This window comes from Protopterus annectens, chromosome 6.part1 (genome assembly GCF_019279795.1).
Source record: "Protopterus annectens isolate FY-2018-M chromosome 6.part1, PAN1.0, whole genome shotgun sequence".
Taxonomy (NCBI): Eukaryota; Metazoa; Chordata; order Ceratodontiformes; family Protopteridae; genus Protopterus; species Protopterus annectens.
Window position 1 is genome coordinate 250279985 of NC_056738.1, and position 25958 is coordinate 250305942.

General features: G+C 38.5%; 1 protein-coding gene across 3 annotated transcripts in view; it reads right to left on the reverse strand.

The window, feature by feature from the left end:
- The window catches only part of LOC122805489 (phosphomethylethanolamine N-methyltransferase-like), a 465550-nt gene that overhangs the window by 340847 nt on the left and 98745 nt on the right, over positions 1–25958 (reverse strand). For all 3 annotated transcript variants that reach the window (XM_044075678.1, XM_044075676.1, XM_044075677.1), the window contains exons 4-5: positions 15287–15423; positions 14888–15042 (exon numbers count right to left, since the gene is read on the reverse strand). In XM_044075678.1, the coding sequence (XP_043931613.1) occupies positions 14888–15042; positions 15287–15423 (292 nt within the window). The remainder of the gene's footprint in view (positions 1–14887; positions 15043–15286; positions 15424–25958) is intronic.

A 25958-nucleotide genomic window follows, 5' to 3' on the forward strand; every position in this document is an offset into this window, starting at 1 on the left:
ACTATTGATATAACCACAATAGTTGCATTTATTACATGGAATGGTGCGCAACAATGATGTTCTTCAGTGAACGGATGGGATAGCATAACATCTTTTTTAAATTACATTTATACTTGTAGACAAAACGAGGGATATCCCCAACAATCTGTTGGATGGCTGGATCTACAGTAAAAACGCCCCAATTTTTGCCAATAATATCCATAATCAAACCACCATCATGTGTATAAAATAAGGGAACTCTGATCTCACTACTAGCGTTCTTGTCTGACATACATACATCAGGGATTGAATAGCACATGCCACATCTCTCCTCAACAAATTTAGCCCATCAAATCCTCTCTGTATCTCATCTGGTTTATTGGCCCTGGCTAATAGCCTTCATTCCAAGTCAGATAGTTCATAATGAAAGCCATCCTCTGACGCATTTAGTCTAGATGCACGCATTGCTTGTCCTTTTATAATATCTTTAAACACATGTCCTGGATGCATACTGCATCTATGCAGGAGTGTGTTCTTGTAGCAAGACTTCCTGAATACCCCTGGATTACCCATACCATTACTTAATCTCTCTAGATACACATCCAAGTATGCTATATAGGGCTCAGAGGATGTGATACTAAATTTCAAATAGTTGGTCAAGCCATTTATTCCATCAAAAAATGTAAATAGCTGCTGAGGGCTCCCTGTTCAAATAAAAAATAAATCGTCCACGAAACGTTTATAAAACAGGACAAAAGCAATGAAGTCCTGCAGTTTAAACAAAAGATCTTCCTCCCATTTGGCCATGAACAGATTGGTGTAGCTATTGGCACACGAAGTGCCCATATAGCTACTCCATCTTTCTGTAAATACATCTATTCATCAAACTGAAAGATGTTGTTCTCTAAAACTACTTCTAATAGGGAGCAAAGTAAATTAATGAAGGATTCAGTGTAATCTACTACTAGGAAAGTCTTGTTAAAATTAGAATTTGGTGATACATCTTTTGCTGCTGATACTTACTGTTTTAAAAAACCTAGCTTGTATATTCCTAATTCCCATCCGTTAGTAGGTGCATTTATTAAGATGGTTGAGGATAATGTACATAGACTTGATTATGAACTTAAGTCTAGATCAGCTAATGTAAGAACTAGAAAATATAATCTTAATATGGGATAAAGAATTGCTTTAACACAACTTCATAATGACCGTAGTATTGTGATTAGACCTGCGGATAAGGGTGGACCCACTGTCATTATGGATAGAACACACTATTATAATACTATGAAGTCTATGTTAAGTGATGGGAGGTTTTATTCTATTATAGATACAGCACAGGTGGAAGTATAGTAATTTGATTACTGAGGTCATATACCACTTTTTCTGTGTTGATAATCCCCTTATACCATCTATTCAAGAATTACCAAAGATGCATAAAGATGGGGTCCACCCCCAATGAGAAATAGTAGCTCATTGAGGTTAGTGTACCGAGTCTCTATCCCTGTATATCGAGAAGTTCTTGAGACTGATGGTTGACAGGAACTTGCATATACTGAAGGACACTAAGCAGTTTTTGTTAGATTGATATGACTTTACAAAGTATTTATCTGCTGATGCCAAGTACATATTTGTTACTCTTGATGTGGAATCTCTGCTCACGATCATTCTGAATAGGGATAGGATTGAATGCATTCATAGATACTTAACTGAACATAGTGATTACACTGAGTCCTTCATTGATTTACTTTGCTCCCTATTAGAAGTGGTTTTAGAGAACAACATCTTTCAGTTTGATGAATAGATGTATTTACAGAAAGATGGAGTAGCTATGGGCACTTTGTATGTCCATAGCTAAGCCAATCTGTTCATGTCCAAATGGGAGGAAGACCTTTTGTTTAAACTGCAGGACTTCATTGCTTTTGTCACATTTTATAAACGTTTTGTGGACAATATTTTTATTTGGGCAGGGAGCCCTCAGCAGGTATTTACATGTTTTAATGGACTCAATGGCTTGACCAACTATTTGAAATTTAGTATCACATCCTCTGAGACCTATATAGCATACTTGGATGTGTATATACAGAGATTAAGTAATGGTATGATTAATATAGGGGTATTCAGGAAGTCTTGCTACAGGAACACACTCCTCCATAGATATAGTATGCATCCAGGACATGTGTTTAAAAATATTATAAAGGGACAAGCAATGCGTGCATCTAGACTAAATGCATCAGAGGATGGCTTTCATTCTGAACTATCTGATTTGGAAGAAAGGCTATTAGCCAGGGCCAATAAACCAGATGAGATATGGAGAGGGTTTCATGGGCTACATTTGCTGAGGAGAAATGTGGCATGTCCTCATTTCTCAGATTCAACCCCGATGTATGTATGGCAGACAAGAAGAACGCCAGTAGTGAGATCAGAGTTCCCATATTTTATACACGTGATGTTGGTTTGATTAAGGACATTATTGGCAAAAACTGGGGTGCTCTTACTGTAGATCCAGCCATCAGACAGATTACTGGGGATATCCCCTGTTTTGTCTATAGGAACAAATGTAATTTAAAAAGGATGTTATGCTATCCTAGAAGTTTACCTAATCCGTTCACTGAAGAACATCATTGTTGCACCATTCCATGTAATGAATGCAACTATTGTGGTTATATCAATACTAGTGGCTCCTTTTTGCAGCCTGTCACCAACTATCCGTATAGATTTTGTGCGGTTGCCAACTGCCGAACAGAGCACGTAAGTATACCTGGCTTACTGTGAAGCCTGTGGTACATACTATGCTGATAATACAGACATGAATTTTAAGGATAGGGTTAGGGAGCACCTGTACCATATTAGAATTAAGTCTAACAATAATGTCCTTGCAAAGCATGTAATAAGCATTGATGTACATCATACTTTCACGTTTATGGCTATTGAGGCGATCTTTCCTAATCTACGAGGTGGAGATATTAGGAATTACACAGAAGAATGAGAGACCAGGTGGATTATTAGACTCAGGGCAGATCGGTGGCCTGGGTTAAATGACAATGTTCCCCTAAGATCAATATTTAAGTCTAGAGGTTTAAAAGTGAAGTAAATGACTAATAATGAATGGTTTTATATGTATATTACATTTTACATGATTGTTTTATTTTTTAATTATTATTATTTTTTATCTTTTATCTCGTTTTTGTCTTTCATATATTTTAGTTGATGTTAATTGCTGTGGCTTTTGGTAGTACAGCTTTAAATCCTGTGCTAATTAACTAGTTGATTGCTATTCAGAAGTATAAATTCAGCCTGGATTACTTCCATCTGTAAATGGTCTGAAGAAGCCCTCTGGGGTGAAAGTGCTTACCTGACTGCTCCTGTTCTGCAAATAAACATTCGGTTTTATTCCAATGCTGTATGTGGGATTTATTTTTCAGCCTTGGTCTGCTCTACTGTTTATACTGTGCTTGTGAACTTACTGGATTCATACTTAGCTGTGGAGCATTTATCCCCTGGAGGTGTTGTTTTTTGTTTCTTATAATGGCAACTCAACTGTACTGATATTTGACCTCTGTCTAGTGTGGCTTTAGAGATATTAATTAATATTCATATAATATTTATTTATACTGTCATTAATTTTGTTTTTCTAAATATTTTGACAACCATGTAGCACAGACAAAAATGCTTAGCTGCATATGACTGCTCTCAGTAGGTTGAATGAAATGCTGCTGACAGTACGTGTGTAAAGTGTAGCTGTTTAAGATGAACTTACCATAACAGCAGATGTTCGAATGATCACTGCTACAGTAGCCTTAACTATATGGGTTATATCCTGCAAAGGATATAATGGCCGTCCAGCTTCCAAAGCTTCTGGGCACCTTCCATGCGCCCAAACTGTCAAGCAGCTCAAGCTGAGTTGACTATAAGACAGGTTTGGGTGCAAAGCCCTTCAGAGCTTTCCTGTCAGCAGAAAAAGGGAAGCTGAGCCCTAAATGGACTATGCTAGGAACAACAAAACATAAATGCACACACCAAAACACAATGGGGATGGAGGGGGGGGGGAGTAGCAACTTAGCAGTGATAATTTGAACATTTACTGTTATGGTAAGTTCAACTTACACAACTGTACTATGTTTATCAGAGTTATCACTGTTGACGTAGTTTTAGCTGTATGGATAGATTACCATAGCTAACTTCATTTGTGGGATGGAAGGAGTAGAGTCCAGGAACCCCTGGAGAATGGTCCTAGCAAAGCTTGATCTGGACCTAGAGAAGAAATCAAGCTTATAGGGCTTTGTAAAAGTATGTACAGTGGACCAAGTAGCAGCTTTTAGAATATTTCTAGAATCCAACCCATTCCAAAAAGCCATAAATGAAGTCACTGCCTTGGTAGAGAGGGCTTTGACCCTGCCTGAAATAGACTTATTATGGGAGTACAGCAAAAGTTAATAGTCTTAGACAACCATTTGGACACAGTCTGGTTTGACACAAGTTGCCTATTCTTACCTTCTCAATAAATAAACAATAAAGATCTCAGAGATATAGCTCTGTCAAGACAGTTTCCAAAAAAAAAAAAAAAAAAAAAAAAAACATGGCCAATAAAACCAAAGTAGAAATTTATCATAACAAGCACTTTCGTCTTTACACTCCCCAAAGACTTCATCAGAACACAGACTTAATGATATCACTTCCTTTTATAAGTTACAAGTCAACCTTTCTTTCATTTAAAAAAAAATCATAAATGAAGAGACTGTAATTTTAAACAGAAGCAATAGAAACTATTTCATTTAATCTGGGCAAATTATAATCATATAATTTAAGCTGTCAAAGCAGTCCTTTAATTTCAAGTAATTCAATGTATGCACCACCTCTCAAATCAATCTGCATTCTTTCTATATCAAAGGACAGAAGTTTATGCTCTTGATTATCTTTTATGTGTTTAAACAGTGAATTTTTAGCATCATTCTTTTTAAAATCACATGAATGTTCATGCATTTGCTCCTTAAACTGCCTTTCAGTTTTTCCAATGTAAAAGATAAGGCACATTTTATAAAATGCAACATAACTCACTCCCTTTTTTCACAATTAATACAGCCATTAGATTTAAAATATCCACTTGGGTTCCATTCCGAATATGGGTGCACTGTCTGCACCCAAGACATTTACAAGTCCCCACCCATTTGGTACAACCTGCAACATTAAAAGATGTCTCTGGAAAAGTCTTCCAAAAGGAATCTATACCTTTTGAACAAGGTACACCTGATGGAAGTCAACACACTGGTAGATTGGCCAATTCACCATCAAACCCCCAATTTGAGGAGGGGAAAATAGTATGCGAGTACCGGTGTGTCACCAATCCAGGACTGGCTGACCTACAAAGTAGAACTTGCACCTGGCCTCACTGAAGGTAATAAATCTTCGGACAATTAACTTACTGATTTGAGAAACAACTTTAAAATTTTGTAAATTACATATTGAAAATTGGTATTTTAAAGAATGCATCTGGTACAAAAGATTACCCAAAAGGGATAACCAAAGGTTCTTAGTACCTAAAAAGGAAACTGAAGGCTCTGAGTATCATACCAAGTTATTACAACTGTTTGATCGACAAAAGTGTGAATTAATGGAGCTTATTATGAAACACAATGGGCGTGAAATGGAGAGTCTCTCCAGTGAGATTACTTCCTTGCATGTATCTATAAATAAGGACTTATTATTTGGTGTTTATAAGGGCAAATATAACAACATTTTGATAAAGTTAATTCATCTTACCAAGAAGATGAAAGAAAACAAACTGCAGTTCGGTTGGACGGATTACAATAATAACGAAGAATACCCGTCCCCACCAACTAAATAGGGTGCTTGATCAAAAATAGGAAGTGGAAAAATTGAGCATTCATTTCATTTAATTTATACAGTGGGGAAGGATGACAACAGAGAGGACGAACTTTTAGAGCAAGCATCCCTACCTAGGGGATAACAGATTTTGAGGCAGTGTCACCAGCAAGACACCACAAGATGGAAAGAGAATTTGAGAATGAGAGGTAACGGGTGTAGGGTATCTTAGAACAAAAGATAAACTAGATCACTATTACCAGTGAATTAAATTGATAATTACAGTGATGCTATTACTGACTTGTAAACATGTTGATTTATTTCAGACAGGAACAACTTTTGTTCTAGCAATAAGAATGTATTAATTGACTTAAGATTGTTTACTCAAATGAAGTTTGGCTCTTTGATACTGGAAGAATGAAACAAATAAAAGAAATGTAGTAAGTTGTAGAGACAAGTTAATTAGGCAAAGAACAGTCATAATCCACCATCACACCCACTTGTATGCACTTTTGAAAATGCGTGATTAGGATGTCCATAGACATATGAACAATAATAATAATAATTGTTTTTGTTATAACTTTAACCAAAATGAAAGGCATACTGTCAGATAAATTTGTAGTAATTTTGAAATTTGGAAAATTAAGCCTGAGTTGGCATGATGAAACACTGTAACTGCATCAACAAAATGTTAGAACATCTGTACAGTGCTAGGTATGAAGAGGTTTCTCTTACTATAATAAACATTGCTTAATATAAAACTCACCAAATGCTATTAGATATGCTTACCCACAGGCAAATCAATTGTTTAACCTATAGATATTTACGGGTGTTACAACCTAGGATTCCGCTGATATTTCAAATACTCAAAATACATAATTTATAAGACCCTACTTTTCATTCTACAGTTAATGCAGTTACTTCAAAGCTTATGATTTGGGTAAATATATTGATATCAATCTGAAGAACATTTGTGATTTACATACTTATATTTTAAAAGATTCATGGGATTTTTTGAAAAAAAAATGATAGATGATAAATACAATGAATGGTTTTATGAATACTTGGTAGATGAAAGTAACATCTGCTGTAGATTTAAATGTGATCACTGAACTAATACAGTGTGTTTTGAACAAAAACTTTGTATTTTTTTGCAGTTAAGGTTTTTTACACAAAAACAGGAGAGGCCACGGGTGAGTCCTTAACCCCAGTTTTTGAAAACATAGTAATGGGAAAATGCGACAGAAAATACATTTTGAATTTTAATTTTACCTCCTGTTGGAACCTGTATACCAGACTTTTAATGATGTGTATTTTCTGGACCACAGATGACAGTATATTACAAGACTTTTTAGAATACATTAATGATATGACCCATTTTTTGCCATTTACAAATCAAGCTAGTTTTGACGTATTGAATGACTTGGATACTCAGGTTATGAAGTATCACACATATTTAAATGATTTGTTACATTACAGTCATTGTCATGCTACATACCCGACAAAATCTTAAGTGAAAGGCCAACTAGTACACTCGGTACAAACTGTCTCTGATGATCGGAAATATCAGAAAATATGTTATCAAACAGAGGCTATCCCAATAAATTTCAGGGGCCAATATTCATATAAGTCATTACTACAAGATGTAATGGTATATACCTTCCTCTGATTAGTAGCGGGGATGTTAAACATTAGCTCTGTAACAGACTCTAAAAGGGATATGTCCTAATATGTCCTATTTGTGGGCATTTACTACAAGTTTCAGTGCTGATGCTTACTATATCAAGGTCATTATAAACAGAAATTGGTGCATATTTACATATGACTATGAAATTTGTAAAGTTTTGGGAAAAGAACCCAAAGTAATTTATAAAAAAAGAAAAATAATTGAGTTTTCTACAAATATCTTTTAATAATGTTGCAGGTTCTACCAAATAGGTGGGAACGAATAAATGTCATAGGTGCAAACAGTGACCCCTATTCATGAAAAAACACACTAGGATAGCTTTTCTTATGGTAGTGTTAAATCTACTGGCTATAGTAATAGTAAAACAAAGAGGATACAAAGGATATTTATGCCGTACTTTGTAACATGTGTCCTGCCTTTTACATTGGAAAAAATGAAAGGCATTTTAAGGACAGAATTTATGAACATTTATATGATATTAAAAAGAAAGATGTTAAAATTTAAGCACATAAAAGATAACTAAGATCATAAATGTATGTTCTTTGGTATAGAAATGATACAAACTGATTTGACAAGTGGTGCATACAACGAATTATTAGAAATGAAAGAACTGCTTTGGTAGCTTAAATGATATGCTTATAGTGTGCCCACATTAAATGAAATGGTTTCTATTGTTTCTGTTTTAAAATTTTGCTCTTTTTATGTATAATGTCTTTTTAAAAGAAAGAAAAAGAGGGAGTTGACAGTTCTACAAGAAAAATGGTACCATTAAGTCTGTGTTCTGATGAAGGTTTTAGAGAGTGTAATGTCAAAAACACATAACATTTCATTTTTGGTTTTATATGTTCATAGGTAGGTACTAGGCTATTGGCCCTAGGGCCTATATATGCCTAGCCAAATGGTACCCTGGCTTTTGCCACCCAAGAAAATTATTTTCCTGTGCTCCTGTCAAATAGAGCCACAGAGGTGATCCCCGGGGTGAATTTCGTATCTCCCATCCAATCATCAAGATTTTTCTTGAAGAGTGCTAATGAGGAGCTTTGTTTGATATATATAGGTAGTTTGTTCCAGAGTATGGGAAGTCTCTGGGACAGGAATCTATCCTTCCAACATGTTCTGTTTATTGTGGTGACAAGGTTTAGGTCCGTAGAGTGTGTAGTTTGGAGGGATTGGGATTTCTTTAAGTGGTGCATGTCCAACAGCTCTGGGTTTGACGTAGCTTTGTATGTTAGGCAGAGATCAGCCATGATTTTAGTTTTTTGAGTTTCTTATAGTGACACTGTTTACTGAGGTTGTTGGTTTATAAGATAGTACCCAAGTAGTCTATGGACAGCAAAGGTATGCAGCATCTTTTCTCCCTCATTTTTAGACTCAGTACAGAAAATGTGGAGATAGATAGTTTGTCTTAAGTAAACTCAGATATACTTTAGGCATAAAAAATTATTTCGTTCTCCCTGTCCCTGTAGAAAATGAGGTAGGGTTGACTCACAATAAGAGCCTGCAACTCAGATATCCTTCTTGCAGAGGTCAGAGCAATCAGTAAAACCATTTTCCATGTTAGAAACTCATGTTAGCTTCTCTAATACAAAATTAAGATCACAAGGAGGGGCCACCTGTTTACTTGGTTGCCTCTTTTGCAAAACCTCTTTCAAGAACATTTTGATTAGAGACTGCCTGAAAGAGGAGGATCTATGGGCAGACATGCTGAAATGGCCAACAAATTAACCTTGATAAAGGAATAAGAAAGGCCAAAGGACAGTAACTCACACAAATACTGTAAAAGCAGAGAACAACTAGCAGCAGCTGTTCTTACCTTCATTAGTACCCACTACATGTCCTTAGTAAACATTTTCCTAAAAAGAATTAAGGCTGTCTCATCCAGGCAGTCAACTGAAAATGGCCCCTGTTCTTGTGTGAGCAGATCCAGTCTGTGAGGAACCTTTTAGTAATTGCCCCTGGCCATTTCCAAAACAAGGGTAAACCACAGCTGCCTGGGCCAAAAAGAGGTCACCACAATGATCTTGGGGGATTCTTTCTGAAACTTCAGCAGTACCGTGGATATTAATGGAAAAGATGAAAAAGCATATTAGAACATTCCTGTCTAAAGAAGAGAAAAGAACAGAAAAGGCTTCTGTCTTCCAGGCCTTCTTGCACACAGTTCTATAACAGAGTCTTGCCAACTGACTGTTCAAGAGGCTGTGTCAAACCTCCACCATTGCTGACAGTACTGGGGGGGGGGGGGTGACAGTTCATGGAATTCAAATCAAAGTATTTTCTGAGGGACTGTGAAACCTCACTGTCCTCCAACTGAAAACACCTACAAATTCTGGAAACAGTATCAGGGAAAGGGAATCCTTCACAGGAAGATTCAGATAACATACCATCCTCAGACTGAATCAGAATCTCAGGAAAAAAAACTATATCTGAGCCATCACATTCCTCTACAGATTTAAGATCTTGGATCTCTTCAGGAAAAGAGGAATCCATTTTTCTTTTACCAGGAACCACCTTATAAGAAGGGTCAATAACCTGTACTAGACCTAGAGTTAGGCCTAATAAACTACTCCTGTTTAAAGCTACTGGTGCAGGAGAATAGTTTAGTTTTCTGCTCCTTTTTGACAGTAACGCTGGGGCAAATAGGTTTACTGATAGCAGTAACAACTTTCCCAGGGATGGGTACAACATTCTGTCTAAGCAGGTGCAGTGGCTCTCCCTTGCCCACTGAGGGAACTCCAACAGCCACACAGGATGTGACAAATCCCCTGTCCATAGTGGCTGTATGGACAACTACACAGGGATACAGGAAAAAAAAGATGAGTGGTCTGTGGAACCGCTTTGGCCACAGCAGACTCACCCAGCTGTGGCTAAGGTAAATTATTAGCCTGCTGTAGTGGCAAAGGCTAGTTGTGGAAGAAAGACGAACCAAGGGACCTGCAGTTTGCTCTGCTGTCAAGCCGAAAATAAGGCTTCTTTCCTGGGGAAGCTAAGCAGCTCAAGTCAGTAAAAAAAATATAGAAAACACTTACAGTCAAAAGCTCTTAAATACACTTTCACATCCCCAAAAAGTAAATTACACAGTTTCTCCACAGAAAAGTAGTTTTATCAACTTTTAAACTGGCAAGAACTAAAGTGCACTAACATTTAAAGTTCAGCTAAATCACATGACAGTCAACAAAAAGACATTTTGCTTGCTTGAAAATACTATCCTTAATTGGAAGTAACCTTAAACAATAAAGTATTAAATGTGTAAGTTTTTCCCCAAAGGGAGCTTATCTGTCCAGCAATGGAACAGCAGTAGCCAAATTTCAATCTTCAAAAGCCTACAGAGAAGCACTCTCTTTGGTGGCAGGAAAGTTTTGACGGGCCTGGCACCTAAACCCGTCTTTTAGTCAGCTCAGCTTGAGCTGTTTAATGTTTTGGGAGTTTGGAAGGTGCCAACTTTCATATCCTTAGCAGGCTATAATCCATATAGCTTAGGCTACTGCAGTAGTGATGAACATGATGAAAGTCAAGTATTCTATGCTTACACTCATACACATGTACATCACTGCTATTTGTATAATGTACACAGTTTTGTTACATTATGATGTAATCTAGGCTGAGCCTGTAAATGGTTATAGTTTAATCAATGTTTTACACTGGTAAAAACAAATAAATAAATAAAAACAAATCTCCATTTTAAGACTTTGTCAAAAAACATGCTAGTCTTCTTACGCCTGCTCCTAACACAGTTAACTCTTGAGGAACCATGTACTTATTACTGTGTCACTTTCTATTTGTGCTTCTGATCCTTAACCTTGATATACCCATCTCTGCCTCGTTCCAAGCAGCATGTACTACTGACTATTTAATCAGTATTCAAGTAACACTGCTTCCTCTTCCTTTCCCTAACTAGTTATCTTTTGGGCACATTTTGTAAGTTTAGTGGATATAACTTAGATACTCAGCAGTGTCTGCGGGTACTTTCCTCAGTTTTGCAGGTAATAATGTGGGACCTGTTCTATGATGGCTATCAGAGTAAGATGTGGATGTAACAGTAACAGGAAACCCACACTGTGAAAGTAGCAGACTCCAAATCCAACTTCAGATCAGTGACAAGTGGAGTACCACAGGTTTCAGTCCTGGGTCCTCTCCTGTTTGATATCTACTTCTCTGAAGTACAGGCTAACACAGAAGGTCTTTGGCTAACGAAGTTCGCAGATGACTGCAAACTAGGAGCCATAATCGAAACTCCTAATGATGTGGACATCCTACAAAAGGGCCTCAATAAGACAGATGCCTGGTGTCAAAGCCATGGCCTCAAGCTCAATGCCAAAAAGTGCACTGTCACCCCCTTTGGTAAAAACTCTGTACCCATGAACTACAACATAGGCGGTAGTACACTTAACACCGAAAGTGTGATAAGAGACCTAGGGACACAGGTGGACAGTAGTCTCTCCTTTGATAATCACATCGCCACAGTAGTCAGGAAATCCTTCTACGTGGTACACCTCATCACAAAAGGTTTCTCATCTAGAAAAAAGAGGTCATTGTTCCTCTCTACTCATCACTCATTAGACCCATTATAGAGTACAATGCCCCTTTTGGTATGTACCTCACAAGACATCTACACCAACTGGAAAGGCTGCAGAAATACCTCACAAAGAGGATTACCAGCCTCAAACAGATGCCCTATGCAGACCATCTCAAAAAACTCCAGCTTTACTCTGTCGCATATCGCCTACTCAGAGGTGATCTCTGCCTAACATACAAAGCTATGTCAAACCCAGAACTGTTGGACATGCTCCACTTAAAGAAATCCCAATCCCTCCGAGCTACACACTCTAGGGACCTAAACCTTGTCACCACAATAAACAGAACATGCCGGAGGGATAGATTCCTGTCCCAGAGACTTTCCATACTCTGGAATAAACTACCTATCTATATCAAACAAAGCTCCTCATTACCACTCTTCAAGAAAAATCTTGATGATTGGATGTTCACCTCTGTGGCTCTGCTTGACAGTGGCACAGGAAAATAATTTTCTTGAGTGGCAAAAGCCAGGGTACCTTTTTGGCTGGGCTTGTATAGGCCCCAGGGCCGATAGCCTAGTACCTACCTATGAATCTATGAAAATAAAGGGAATATGGGTGTTACTATGCTCCCAGTGTAAGCCAAAGAAGCATGGATCTCAGAAACCAGACATTTTGAAACTGTTGACTGCAAGGCAACTGAAGAATGCTATTAGGTTACATTAGTTTAGGTTAGGACTATATTTTGTGAATCCTGTCAAAGCAAGATTTAATACAGCTACAAGAAGAAAGACATATGTGCAATAAGTAATATGGACAACAGTGGTTACAAAGTCAGTGACTTTACTTTGCAAGCCAGTGATTAGAGATGCCCTCAGTTATACAAATACAAGGTAAGAGAAAAGAAAGAACAGCATGTAAAAGAAAATACTGCTGTCACAAACTACACACCTGCAGATTTCAAATGAAAATGTTCCTCTTCAGACAGAAGGAAGTCTATGGCTGTCAGCATTTACTGGCTATACTTGTTAAAGCCTAGAATATGGCCTCAGTGTAGCCCAACATCCCAGGATGCCTCCTGAACAGTCTAAAATATGACTTATCAGGACCCCTGGAATCATTATTTAACTGTAGTCTTAAAACAGGCTTTGTGCCACTTGAATGGAAGATTGTGACAGTCACCACCCTTCATAGGGGAGGACCTTCAACAGATCCTGGAAACTACAGGCCCATTAGTCTGACTAGTCTTATTTGCAAAGCCAAGGAAAAAAATCATCATGGAAATTGCAAACAAAGGCATATGCGACCTGAAAACACTGGATTCATCACAGTTTGGCTTTGTCAAAGGAAGATCATGCTTACTGAATCTAGTGGACTTCTTTGAAAAGGTTACTAAGGCAACAGATGAGGGAGAAATGGTGCATAATGACTACCTATATCTGGCTAAAGCATTTGACACAATATCACACTCAGGCATTGTCAACAAACTTAAGGAACTAGTTATACACCTGTTTATAACATACCGGACAGCTACCTGGCTCACTGATAGGACCCAGGAGATTAGAATCAGTGAGGCCATCTCCACAAAAAAAACACCCCCAAAATTTGATTCACCGCTCAGGGACCAGGGAACTCTTGTAGATAATAATCCAGCCTTCGACAAACATGTGTCCAAGGTAGTAACAAAATCCTTCTATGTTACTCAACTTATAAGCACTGGCATGGCATCCAGGTCCAGACAGGTCATCATAACACTGAACTTGCCCTCATCAGACTATTCATAGAGTATAATAACCCATCAATGTGCACCTGAACAGACACATGCAATGACTGCAACATCCACAAATGTTCCTTACAAAAAGGATGCAGGGATTAAACATAATGTCCTATTCAGATCGTCTCAAAGTCCTGTCTCTTTATTTAGTATGATCCAGACTTCTGAGAGGTAATCTTTGACTGACATAAAAGGCATCTCTGGACCTTGTTTTACTGAATCTTTTGCACATCTGCAAAACAAACTAGATTAAAAGACCTACATTTTGACTGCGACATAAACAGGACATGTTGGAGAGACAAATGTTTCACAGAGAATTCCCATTCTCTGTAACAGATTCCCCATCCAGTGCAACTTGGACCAATGGATGGGTAATCAGAAATTCACCCCTGGTTTTGCGCCTATATCTCTGATGGACAGAAGTAATCGATAAATCAACCCCTAGACAAATCAAATTTGTGAATCACATTTGGGTTTCATGGCTAGGCTTATAAAGGCCCTAGTGGTCATTAACCATATATACGCCTACAACCCTATGCACCTACAAATTTTTGCCAGAAGAAAACAAGTATCAAAGCATCAAAAACTGTAGAAATGTAATCAGTGTAACCATGACAAGTAATACAAACAAACACAAACAACTGTAAAAACATCTCTCTCTTGTTTTTTAAAACAATGTACTGAATGTTTAAATTCAAATACTTGCTAAGGAATAATGAATGTGTTTTAATGACCAAAGCAGTCACATGATGTATATTCAAACATTAGTTAAGCAAGGTTTTTTTATCTGAAGAAGTTTTGCTATCTAGCTTAATGGAAAGGGCTTCATACTGACGTTTTGTGGCATAAAAGACTTGTTTTCCAGTTACTTGTGAACGTACGGCTCTCTTTTTTTTTTGTTTTTATAACCATGACAAGTAAGCATATGAGATAATACCGAGATATTGAGGTAATGTTTGTGAAAACAATATGAACTTTTAAGTATCTCGAACAAGAAACAAAATGCACAGTTCTGTTAAGAATAAGCATTATACAAGAAAATCATGCTAACAATGAAATATTTAGGTCAAGGAGATAGCCACTACACATGTAAAACAATGTATAAGTAGCAATTACCTTGATGTATGTCTGCACACACTTGGACATCACAATTTCAAAGCCATAGCTCTTGTTTTCCAGCCCTGCAGTTTCCTGTACCACTGATGTTAAGAGAAGATTATAGGCGGCAGGTTTTCTATACACAGTTGGGTTAAAAAACCTCTTTGAATCACCTATTGAAGGATGCAGAAAGGTCTGCATTTACTATTTGGTGTCGTTTTTGATAAGCATACAATATTATGTTAAATAAAAAGTGTCCATGTTCCAATCTGAAACAACAAACAGCATCATAAAGCAACAGTACGTAGCTAAGAATTTGAAATATTTCCATTCACCATCAAGTCATGTTACTGAAAGTTAATGGAAACAAAAACCTAAATGCAAGCAAGAGGCTAAAATGACAAAAAGTAAGCTCACCTGACTGATAAAAGCAAGACTCTCTAAAGAAAAGGAATCCACCAGGTTTCAACCATTCCAGCATTCTCTGTGTCAGCCTTACTATTTCTGCATCTGACAGATACATAAACAGCCAGTTCGAGAATATGAGATCAAAACTGTCAGAAGAAGATGGGAAAGTAATATCATTAGTTTTAAATGCACAATTACAAAGTGCAGTTATTCAACTAACTATCCTGTGGGAACAAAACTTAAAAGTGAGTTTCAATAAACCTTTTGAATAAACACAATTCCTTACTGATTTCAAACAGCAGCGGAAATGGTAAAAGAAGCTACTGCAGCTAAAGACTAACACAGGAACCGGGCTACTGCAACTAAAGACTATAATACAAGAACCAGGCTACTGCAACTAAAGACTAACACAAGAACCAGGCTACTGCAGCTAAAGACTATAACACAAGAACCAGGCTAATGCAACTAAAGACTATAACACAAGAACCAGGCTACTGCAACTAAAGACTATAACACAAGAGCCAGGCTACTGCAACTAAAGACTAACACAAGAACCAGGCTACTGCAGCTAAAGACTATAACACAAGAACCAGGCTACTGCAGCTAAAGACTATAACACAAGAACCAGGCTAATGCAACTAAAGACTATAACACAAGAACCAGGCTACTGCAACTAAAGACTATAACACAAGAACCAGGCTACTGCAACTAAAGACTATAACACAAGAACCAGGCTACTGCAGCTAAAGACTGTAACACAAGAACCAGGCTACTGCAGCTAAAGACTATAATACAAGAACCAGGCTACTGCAGCTAAAGACTATAACACAAGAACCAGGCTACTGCAGCTAAAGACTATAACACAAGAACCAGGCTACTGCAACTAAAGACTATAACACAAGAACCAGGCTACTGCAACTAAAGACTATAACACAAGAACCAGGCTACTGCAGCTACAGACTATAACACAAGAACCAGGCTACTGCAACTAAAGACTATAACACAAGAACCAGGCTACTGCAGCTAAAGACTATAACACAAGAACCAGGCTACTGCAGCTAAAGACTATAACACAAGAACCAGGCTACTGCAGCTAAAGACTATAACACAGGTTACTGCAACTAAAGACTATAACACAAGAATCAGGCTACTGCAACAAGACTATAACACAAGAACCGGGCTACTGCAGCTAAAGACTATAATACAAGAACCAGGCTACTGCAGCTAAAAAAGTATAACACAAGAACCAGGCTACTGCAGATAAAGACTACAATACAAGAACCAGTTTGGAGTTTATTAATTTCTTTTTCCAAGCAAGGTAAACCAAATTACCAAAATTCTAATTAAATTCAGTTACCAAATATGCATCCAAGTATAAGGACCATAACATTACACATCATGATTAAACAATGCTTTCCCAGTTCGGTATTAATAAGACTGCTACAGAAAATAAAAAAAGCTCTGCTAAGACAAAAATACTTCCAAACTTGCTCCTTGTACTAAAACATCCATCACCTAATTAAGAAACACTGCTTTGTATACACTTTGTCCTGCATCTTGATATAACTTGAAAAGTTTTAAATTAGAACTTGTCAATTCCCTAAAGATCTTTTAGGCAAAGATATTTTTTTCTTGAGATATGGCAATCAAGGAATCTGTGATAAAAATGTGGAGCATGCAGAGGTTCTCCCCTGCACAACATGAGTGGGGGACTGGCCCCCAAAGAAACTTTAGTTAAATTTTAGTAAAGTCTGATTTTCACACTTCCCTAAATACATATTTTTGACAAAACAGGTTTGATGAGATGACTCATATCCACTTAAAAATAATCACACACTGTGTATTTCCCATTTGTAGGAGTTACAATTTCCTAAAAATCAAATCATTCACAAGAAAATGCTCAGCTTCCAATATGGATAATGCACTGAAGTTTATACTTTAAAAAATGAAACCTAAATGTATTTTGCTTCTGCACATTAAATTAAATGTAAAATACACACAAAAAAACAGTGCTTGCACATTCAAGGCTTATGTGGTTGATGTGCATACCGTACAGCCGACCAGGCTCACAGGTGTGTACTAGACTAATGGCCACTGTGGCCTTTTTTAAGCCTAGCCATGCATCCCAAATTTCTGAGAAGTTCTAGTACTGTTGGTAGTATAAGACAGTGTAAGCAGGGGCTTGGGAGATGAACCACCTGAGACACAAGTGCAAAATTAGGTGGTGAATTTCTGGTTCTCCATCTAGTTGTCCAAGTTGCACTTGAATTAGGTTAGGGAAGAATTCTGCTTCAAATGGATGGGGAGACTGCAGTCTCCCCAGCATGTCCTATTTAGATCACAAGAAAGGTTTAAGTCTTTTGAACTGGTAATTGTGATGCTGTATGTTTTGTGGATGTGAAGAAGGTCGGTCTATCAGAATGGGGTCCAAAGATGCCTTTTATGCCAGGGCATAGATCTCCCCTCAACAGCCTGTAGAAGAGAGAATACAGGAAAAGGGTATGAAGTGGTCTGCATAGGGCATATTTACACCCTGTATTCTTTCAGTGAAGAACCTCTGATGATGTTCCAGTTGATGAATGTACTTGGTTAGGTACATACCAAATGAGGCATTGTACTCAATAAATCTGATGAGCACAGAATACAGTGGAACAATGACCTCCTAGGATAGCAAACCTTTGTTTATAAGTTGCACAACACAGAATGCTTTCCTCACAACAGTATATACATGATAGTCGACGGCTAGCTTACTGCCTATATGTGTCCCCAAGTCCCTGACTACTGGTATGACTCTTACTGGTGTGCTGTCAATATGGCAGTTACCAGGGGTGGCCGACTTCCCAGAGGAAATTATTATGTATTTGTTAGCATTTAGTTTTAGCTCATGGATCTGACACCCGTTATTTTTCTGTGTTAGTCCTTCTTGCAGAACATTAGAGTCAGTGGGTGATTCTAGGACTGCTGCTAATTTGTAATTATCTGTAAATCTAGTCAGCCAGAGGCCCCTGACATTAACCATGACATCAGAGAAGTAGGCAACAAACAGGAGTTGTCCCAGGGCCAATCCCTGAAGGACTCTGCTGGTTTCTGGCCTGTTTGTAGAGTTGGAATTCGCAATTCAAACTTCTTGGGTCCTGTCTCATTTATACCTAACCTCTTGAGATTGTCAACAATGCTCAAGTGGGGTATTGTAGGCGAATGCTTTGGTCAGGTCAAGGGAGGCAGTGCGAACCATTTTGCACTTGACCATTGCTTTGTGACCTTCTCAAAGATGACCACCAGGATGAGTAGGCATGATCTGCCTTGACAAAACCAAACTGGGTTGGATCCAGTGTCTGGATGTTTCCTATGTCATTACTGATCATGTCCATTGTCACACTCAGTTAATATCCTACTGAAATGCCACCAAGTAATGTGAAGTCTCCCACTATCCTAGGTCAGTAACTAAGGAGTTTCAATCCTCACTTCTAACTCCAATATGAGACTGTCACTTAAACAGGAGTGATATTCCACAATTTTCCCCTAAAACAGGAATACACTCTACAGCCTAGGACTGGAATGTATACGTCTGTCCATCCCTAAAGTAACTCCTTATTACACACTCCAGAGCAATGTGTTCCAGTTTAAGACCTCGGATACACTCACACTTAAATAAATTAAATCTCACACATCCAAAAACTTCTGAGAAAACCTGACACAGATTTCCAGCTGTGTCCCTTCCCCAAAATAATATGGTAATGCTGCCACCAATCAGAGTTTCTTCATGCCCTTTAAAGGGTGCCCAATTATGACAATTAAATATTAAAACAAACAGTAGCAAATGACCTAAGCAGCCAGGCTTTCAGAGTGGTCTGGGAAGTTGTCGAGGTAAGTATAAGCATTCTCAAATCGCTAAACAAAACGCTGATTGACTATGCAAGCTAATAAAAATACTTAATAATGAGCAAAATGATTAAAAATAGAAAACAGTAATTTCCAGTAAACAAACAGAACTCAATCACCAGGGAAATGAAATCAATACTGTTGGATACAGGTCCAACATTCAGAAAAACTCTAACTGATCTAACTGATAAGTTATAATTTTCCTATCTGACTAAAGAACACCGTCTCTCATCTAAACTAAATTATTACAACAGAGCAAAGGCAGGCTTACAGTTCTTGGCGAGTCCTTTTTTTGGGTATTCACTGCACAGTACATCTGCAACTGACAACTTCAACTGACTTTGACTGTCTTTAGCAGGCTCATTTATAGACTAACCTAACTGTCACTGCTGTTCTAGTTCTAATTTTCATTTCATATTTTGAAAATCAACCAACAGCTGATTTCTAAAGTTCCCTCCTGTCTTTCAGCTTCTGACAGTAACACATAGCAACTGTCAATATTCCAATGACATCATCTGCAGATCAGCTCAATCTGAGACAGTTTGCCTTTAAAATATTTCTTCACAAACATGCGCAGTTAGAAATGCAAAGAACACCATTCAAGTCTCAAAAATACACACCACAGCCAGTCATGCTGGCATACAATACACAGATTATGCTGAAATCATGTACAAAAACTTCAGCCAGACATGCCAGCACAGATGACAGTGTCTAACTGCTTTACATCCATGATAATTCTTTCCATGGTTTTGCATATGAAACTAGTGAGACATCTATCTGTAATTTCCATGGTCTGTAGACAGCCTGCCTTTCTTGTGACAAATAGCGGTTGCTGTGCACATTAGTGAGGCATGAAGTCTGTGTACAGGCTACTTTTCAATACTGATTCCAGATGACCTGATATGTTGTGTTTCATGCTATTAAGAAAGCAGCCAAGGATATTGTTGAGCCCCATCAATGCAGTGTTCTTAGCCTTAGAGGCAGCATTGAAGACCTCTTCCCTAGTTATAACAGGGGAAGTTATATTTGATAATATTTCCTAAGGGGTGACAGGGGAGGAGGGGTAAAGTTAGAGATGAATTTGTCTGCCAGAAGGTTTCTCAGTAATAACAAAAAAGGAAAGAGCACTCGGCACTAAGGCAACACTAAATCATTTAATTTAGCGCTTCCGTCTGCTTGTCAGCCTTGATCAGAATACATCTCATGTTGCTTCATCTTAATTTTATACAAAATAATCACATGATTTCAATTAATAAATCAATCAACTATGTTAAAAACATCCTATTTCCTAACTTTGTCCCTGAAATACATTGTTTTGATGTTATTTACACAAAGACATACTAACAGCAGAGGCAAATAACTCTAATAAAACCTATCAAATCTTAACAAAATTGTACAAATACTCTTCTTTAATCACTAATAATAAAATATATTATATATTATAAAATTGACATGTCCTAAAAACCAAAATAACTACATTCTTTACATATGAAAATCAGCTTTCAATTAAAGGTAACTGGAAAGACTAACAGTTTCATTAAGCCCAGGGGGATGTGTCGTATCGACAACATGAGATGTATTCTGATGAAGTCAAGGCTGACAAGCAGACGAAAGCGCTAAACTAAAGGATTTGGTGTTGCCTTAGTGCCGAGTGCTCTTTCCTTTTTTGTTATTACCGAGTTTGTTTGTGTTTCCTTCTTTGGTTCTGCCAGAAGGTTTGCTAGATCTTCTGGTTCAGTGTAACTCATTCACTCCAATGGAGCTCATGAAGTCTCAGGAAGTTTGCAGTGTAACTTCCACTGGGTGGAGCCTAAGACTTTTGACAGAATAAAATTATGTCCTCACATTTCAAACAAATGTTCATATCTCAGGAACCATAGGTAAAGAAGTATAAATGGCAAACCCTTCAATGCAAACTATTTTTACAGTGGTAGCATTCTTTAGGTTCTAGGTCTTAAAATGAATTTTATAAGTCACAGTAAACACAGTAACTATTACATTTGTAATACTTTCTAAACAACTGACAGTATTTCAGCAACCACTCAAGTTACACACATACTGACAGCATCATTCTATTCATCTAGCTGAGAGCTTTCATATGAGGCTAAGGAGTTATGTTTGTGTTACTTGGTTGTTGAAATATTTAGTAAAATGTGAAAATTATTTCTATATAAATTAATATCATAAAAAACAACAGTTAGCATTTATTTGCCTGCACTAGACAGCGATGCAGTTGAGTTTGCCATTGTGTAAGCTTTAAAATTAAATATTTTTAAATCTTGCACATAGCATGGTTTTGGAATTATTGATACACATATGAACAAACAACATTTGACGCCTAGAGGCATCAGTAGGAGTTAACTGCAGATGCACCTGGAGGCATCACTAGGACGTAATGAGTTAACAATGAGCTCTGTACATAACTGAGTATTGACTTTTAGGTTACAAACATAGCTAAAGAATGCCTTGTGGTTGCCCTTGGGCTGAGATTAAATTTACCTTACATGTGGCTTTGGTAGACTTTATTTGTCCTCTGAGTTGTTTGTTTAGTTTGATGAGAGTGCTTTTATCCTGCTGGGTGCTACAGCTTCTATTTTTTGCCTTGATTTTCTTCTGTCTATTATACAGCCAACTGATGCGATTCCACCAGGGTGGCTTGTTTTTTGAGTTATTTCTGTACTTATTTGTGGTGGGTATAGCTGCCTCTGTGCAGCTATTAATGTGCTGGTAGAGGGTTGCTGTGAACTGTTCCAGATTGGCAACAGTGTTTTCAGGGTTTAAGGGGGCTTGATATTTTGCCTGGTTATCACTTTATAGTAGGAAGTCAGTTTTAAGAGTAGTTCTTGAACACTCCAGGTTTAGCTGGGGTTCAGGGTTTTATTTTTAGTTCAAAGAAGACTGTTTTATGGTCTGACCTTACCAGACAGGACATTACATTAGGGGCTGTGCAGCACTTTGTGATATTAGTGAGGACCAGATCAGTATGTTTGCACCCCTGGTCGGCATAATAACAATCTGGTCCAAAGAATACAGGAATCTCTTGTACCTGCAAGTTTGGTGTCATATACAATTCTCAACTAATAGTGGGGTAATTAAAGTCACCATGAAAATGGTATTGGGTTGGATCATGAGTGCCTCCAGTAGGCTTAAATTCGTGTTATGGGTTTCCTGGGTCACAGAGGGGGACCTATAGCTGTAAGAAAATGGTATGGGATCTTGCCTATGGTGCAGAGCAAGTGAAATTCTGGTCAATCAATTTGTTGAAACCAATAACTTCTCAAATAGAATCCAACCAAGCAAAAGCTATCTTGCAAGACAAATCCAAAGAAAAGAAGGTCCATTAATAAAACAAACGTTTTAATAGTTGAATGTTGTAGAAACAAAAAGTTAAGCATAGTAAATCACCATTCATGTGCTTTCACCCTTAAAACAACAGAACTTCCTCAGAACACCCCCCTCAAAATACTTCAACTCTTTAAATAATAAAGGTAATAAGAATCACAGGTCAAAAATTAACATACTGGCTGTAAGTAAGAAATTAACCCACTTGAAGGGAGAACAGGACATCATCGGAACACCCCCCCCCCCCCTCCGCCTCAAAATACTTCAGCTCTTTAAATAATAAAGGTAATAAGAGTCACAGCTCAAAAATTTACCTACTGGATGTAAGTAAGCAATTAACCCACTTGAAGGAGGATTCTTCTTAAGACATCAGACAGAAAATCCTTTCCATTTAGATACGTAAGACTTTCTAGTGGTAGATTTTCTCATCTCCTGGAGCACCTGAAGCACATCCTCAGAAAACTGAGGTCTGAAAGGAATTAAAATTTCTATCATCCACAGTGTCAGGATGCAAGCCTATAAATTGGGATGAAGCAGAGAGCCTTTTTTCTGTGAGAGTAAGTCTACTTTGTGGAGTAACTTGTAGGGATGACCCTTGGCTAGGTGAAGAATGGTGAACCAGTGTTGACTGAACAAGAAGGGAGCCACCAGCAAGATTTTTGTTCTGTCCAATTAACTCTTCAGTAAATCCTTTGGGATTGGGAGGGGGGGCATAGAGATACATCCCTTCCCAGCAGAAAGATTTAACACCCATCTTCCTGGCCTGGGGACAAGGAGTGCTGAAGCCAAACAGCTTGATCTATCTGTTCTGAGTGGAGGAAAAACATTTGTTTGAGGAATTCTCACTAAACTGGGCATAAATCCCTATGTCACAAGATGGGTGGCCAACTGGCTCACTGACAGAACTCACACAGTAAAAGTAGCTGACTCCAAGTCCGACTTCAGACCAGTGATGACTGGAGTACCACAGGGTTCGATCCCGGGTCCTCTCCTGTTCGGCATCTACTTCTCTGAAGTGCAGGCCAACACAGAAGGTCTTTGGCTAACAAAGTTTGCAGATGATTGCAAACTGGGAGCCATAATAGAATCACCTAATGATGTAGACATTCTACAAAAGGGCCCCCAAAAGACAGATGCTTGGTGTCAAAGTCATGGCCTCAAGCTCAATGCCAAGAAGTGCACGGTCATCCCCTTTGGGAAAAACTCGGTACCCGTGAACTACCACATAGGCGGTAGCTCACTAAACACTGCAAGTGTGATAAGAATCACAGGAGGACAGTAGTCTCTCCTTTGATAACCACATCGTCACAGTAGTCAGGAAATCCTTCTACGTGGCACACCTCATCACAAAAGGGTTCTCCTTTAGAAAAAAGGAGGTCATTGTTCCTCTCTACCCATCCCTCATCAGACCCATTATAGAGTACAATGCCCCGTTTGGCATGCATCTCACAAGACACCTACAACAACTGGAAAGGCCACAGAAATACCTCACTAAGAAGATTATCGGCCTCAAACAGATGCCATACACAGACCGTCTCAAAAAACTCCAGCTCTACTCCATTGCATATCGCCTACACAGAGGCAATCTCTGCCTAACATACAAAGTTATGTCAAACCCAGAGCTGTTGGACATGCTACACTTAAATCCCAGTCTCTCCGAACCACATGCTCCAGGGACCTAAACCTTGTCACCACAATAAACAGAACATGCTAGAGAGATAGATTTCTGTCCCAGAGACTTCCCAAACTCTGGAACAAACTACACATTCATGTCAAGCAAAGCTCCTCATTAGCCCTCTTTAGAAAAATCTTGACAACTGGATGGGAAATAGAAAATTCACCCCGGGGATCACTTTTGCATCACTGCTTGATAGGGGCACAGGAAAATAATTTTCTTGGGTTGTGAAAGCCAGGGAACCTTTTTGGCTAGGCTTATATAGGCTCCAGGGTCAATAGCCTAGTACCTACCTATGAACCTATGAACTCCATACATGGACTATGTCCAGGAAGACCCCCTCTTTACTTACCATTAATTCTTCATGGTCTTCTATGGGACCTGCTTGGAGAATCTGCAAACACATCATCTTCAGATGGAATGTAAACCACCTACAGGGACAGATTTGCTTTTACATCTACATACTATGCCAAAAGCGCTGGCCTGCACAGTTGGTAGGATTTGTCTCCACCCTGTTTGTTGATGTACCACATTACTGTGGTGTAATCTGTGAAAATCCTGAAAGGTCCTGGGTTCCATACATGCAAAAGCACCTGAAAGGCTCAAATAAGGGCCTTCATTTCTTGGACACTGATGTGCTCCTTCATCTGTTTAGGGAACCAATGGCCCTGAACTGTTGAACAGCCCTGTACATGCTCCCCAAGCCAGATCTGATGCATCTGTGTGCAGTTCCTGATTGGGAGTGGGTGGGCAGAATGGAATGCCCATTTTGCTGAATTTCAAAAATCCACCAGTATAAAACTTTCTTCAAAAAGAGCAAGAGGGTGATTTATAAGTCCAGTGGGTGACAGTGTTGAGACCAAACATGGTTTGGGTATCACTGAATCTTTAGCATGTGTAGCTTGGCAAATGGTCCACAGGAATGGTTACTGGTTTCGGGTATCACTGAATCGTTAGTATGTGTAGCTTGGCAAATGGTCCACAGGAATGGTTGCTGGGGTTCTTAGCATTTCCCTTGCAGGAGTAGACTGAAAGGGGAGTAGAAAGTGGAAGAAGGTGGAGAGAGACTGAACTTTCTCCTGGGGAAGAAAGGCCATACTCAGATGGGCAGTCACTCTGCAACCCAAGAACATCAAATCCTGAGAGGGTATCAGAGTAGATTTCTGGACATTGAGAGCAACCCCAGTCTTTCTGTAAGTGCGATTGTGAAACTGAGATGTTGCTGTAGGGTGTCTTGAGAGGAAGCCTAGATAAAAATGTCATCCATGTATGAAACAATGTGCATTACCTGGGTGCTGTGAAAGGTAATGGTTGGGGAGAGACACTTTATGAAAACCCTGGGAGCAGTAAATAAACCAAAGGGTAAAGCAGAGAACTGAAAGTGATATAAAAAAGAAGAGGACCTGAGGAATTTTCTTCAGGTAGGCTGAATGGAAATATGCAGGTTATGCATCCTTCAAGTCTAGGAAAATAAGAAAGGCTTGAGGAACAATAGCAGGAACTACAGTTTTCTAAGGGCAGTATCTTGAAAAATGACACCTCTAGAAAGATGCTGAGGTTGCTTACATCCAGAATGGGCCTCTAAGTGCCCTCTTATCTAGGAACCAGAAAAAGTCTTGAATAAATGACTTTTCCTATGTGGTGGTCGGCACTGGTTCTATGGTACCCTGGTCAGGGAATGCCTGTAAAAAAGGTAGAAGGAGGTGAACCTGATTAGAAGGGGGAGGAGGAATTTTAGAAGGGGAAGGAGGAATTCCTCTCAATGATACAAATTCCCCCAAA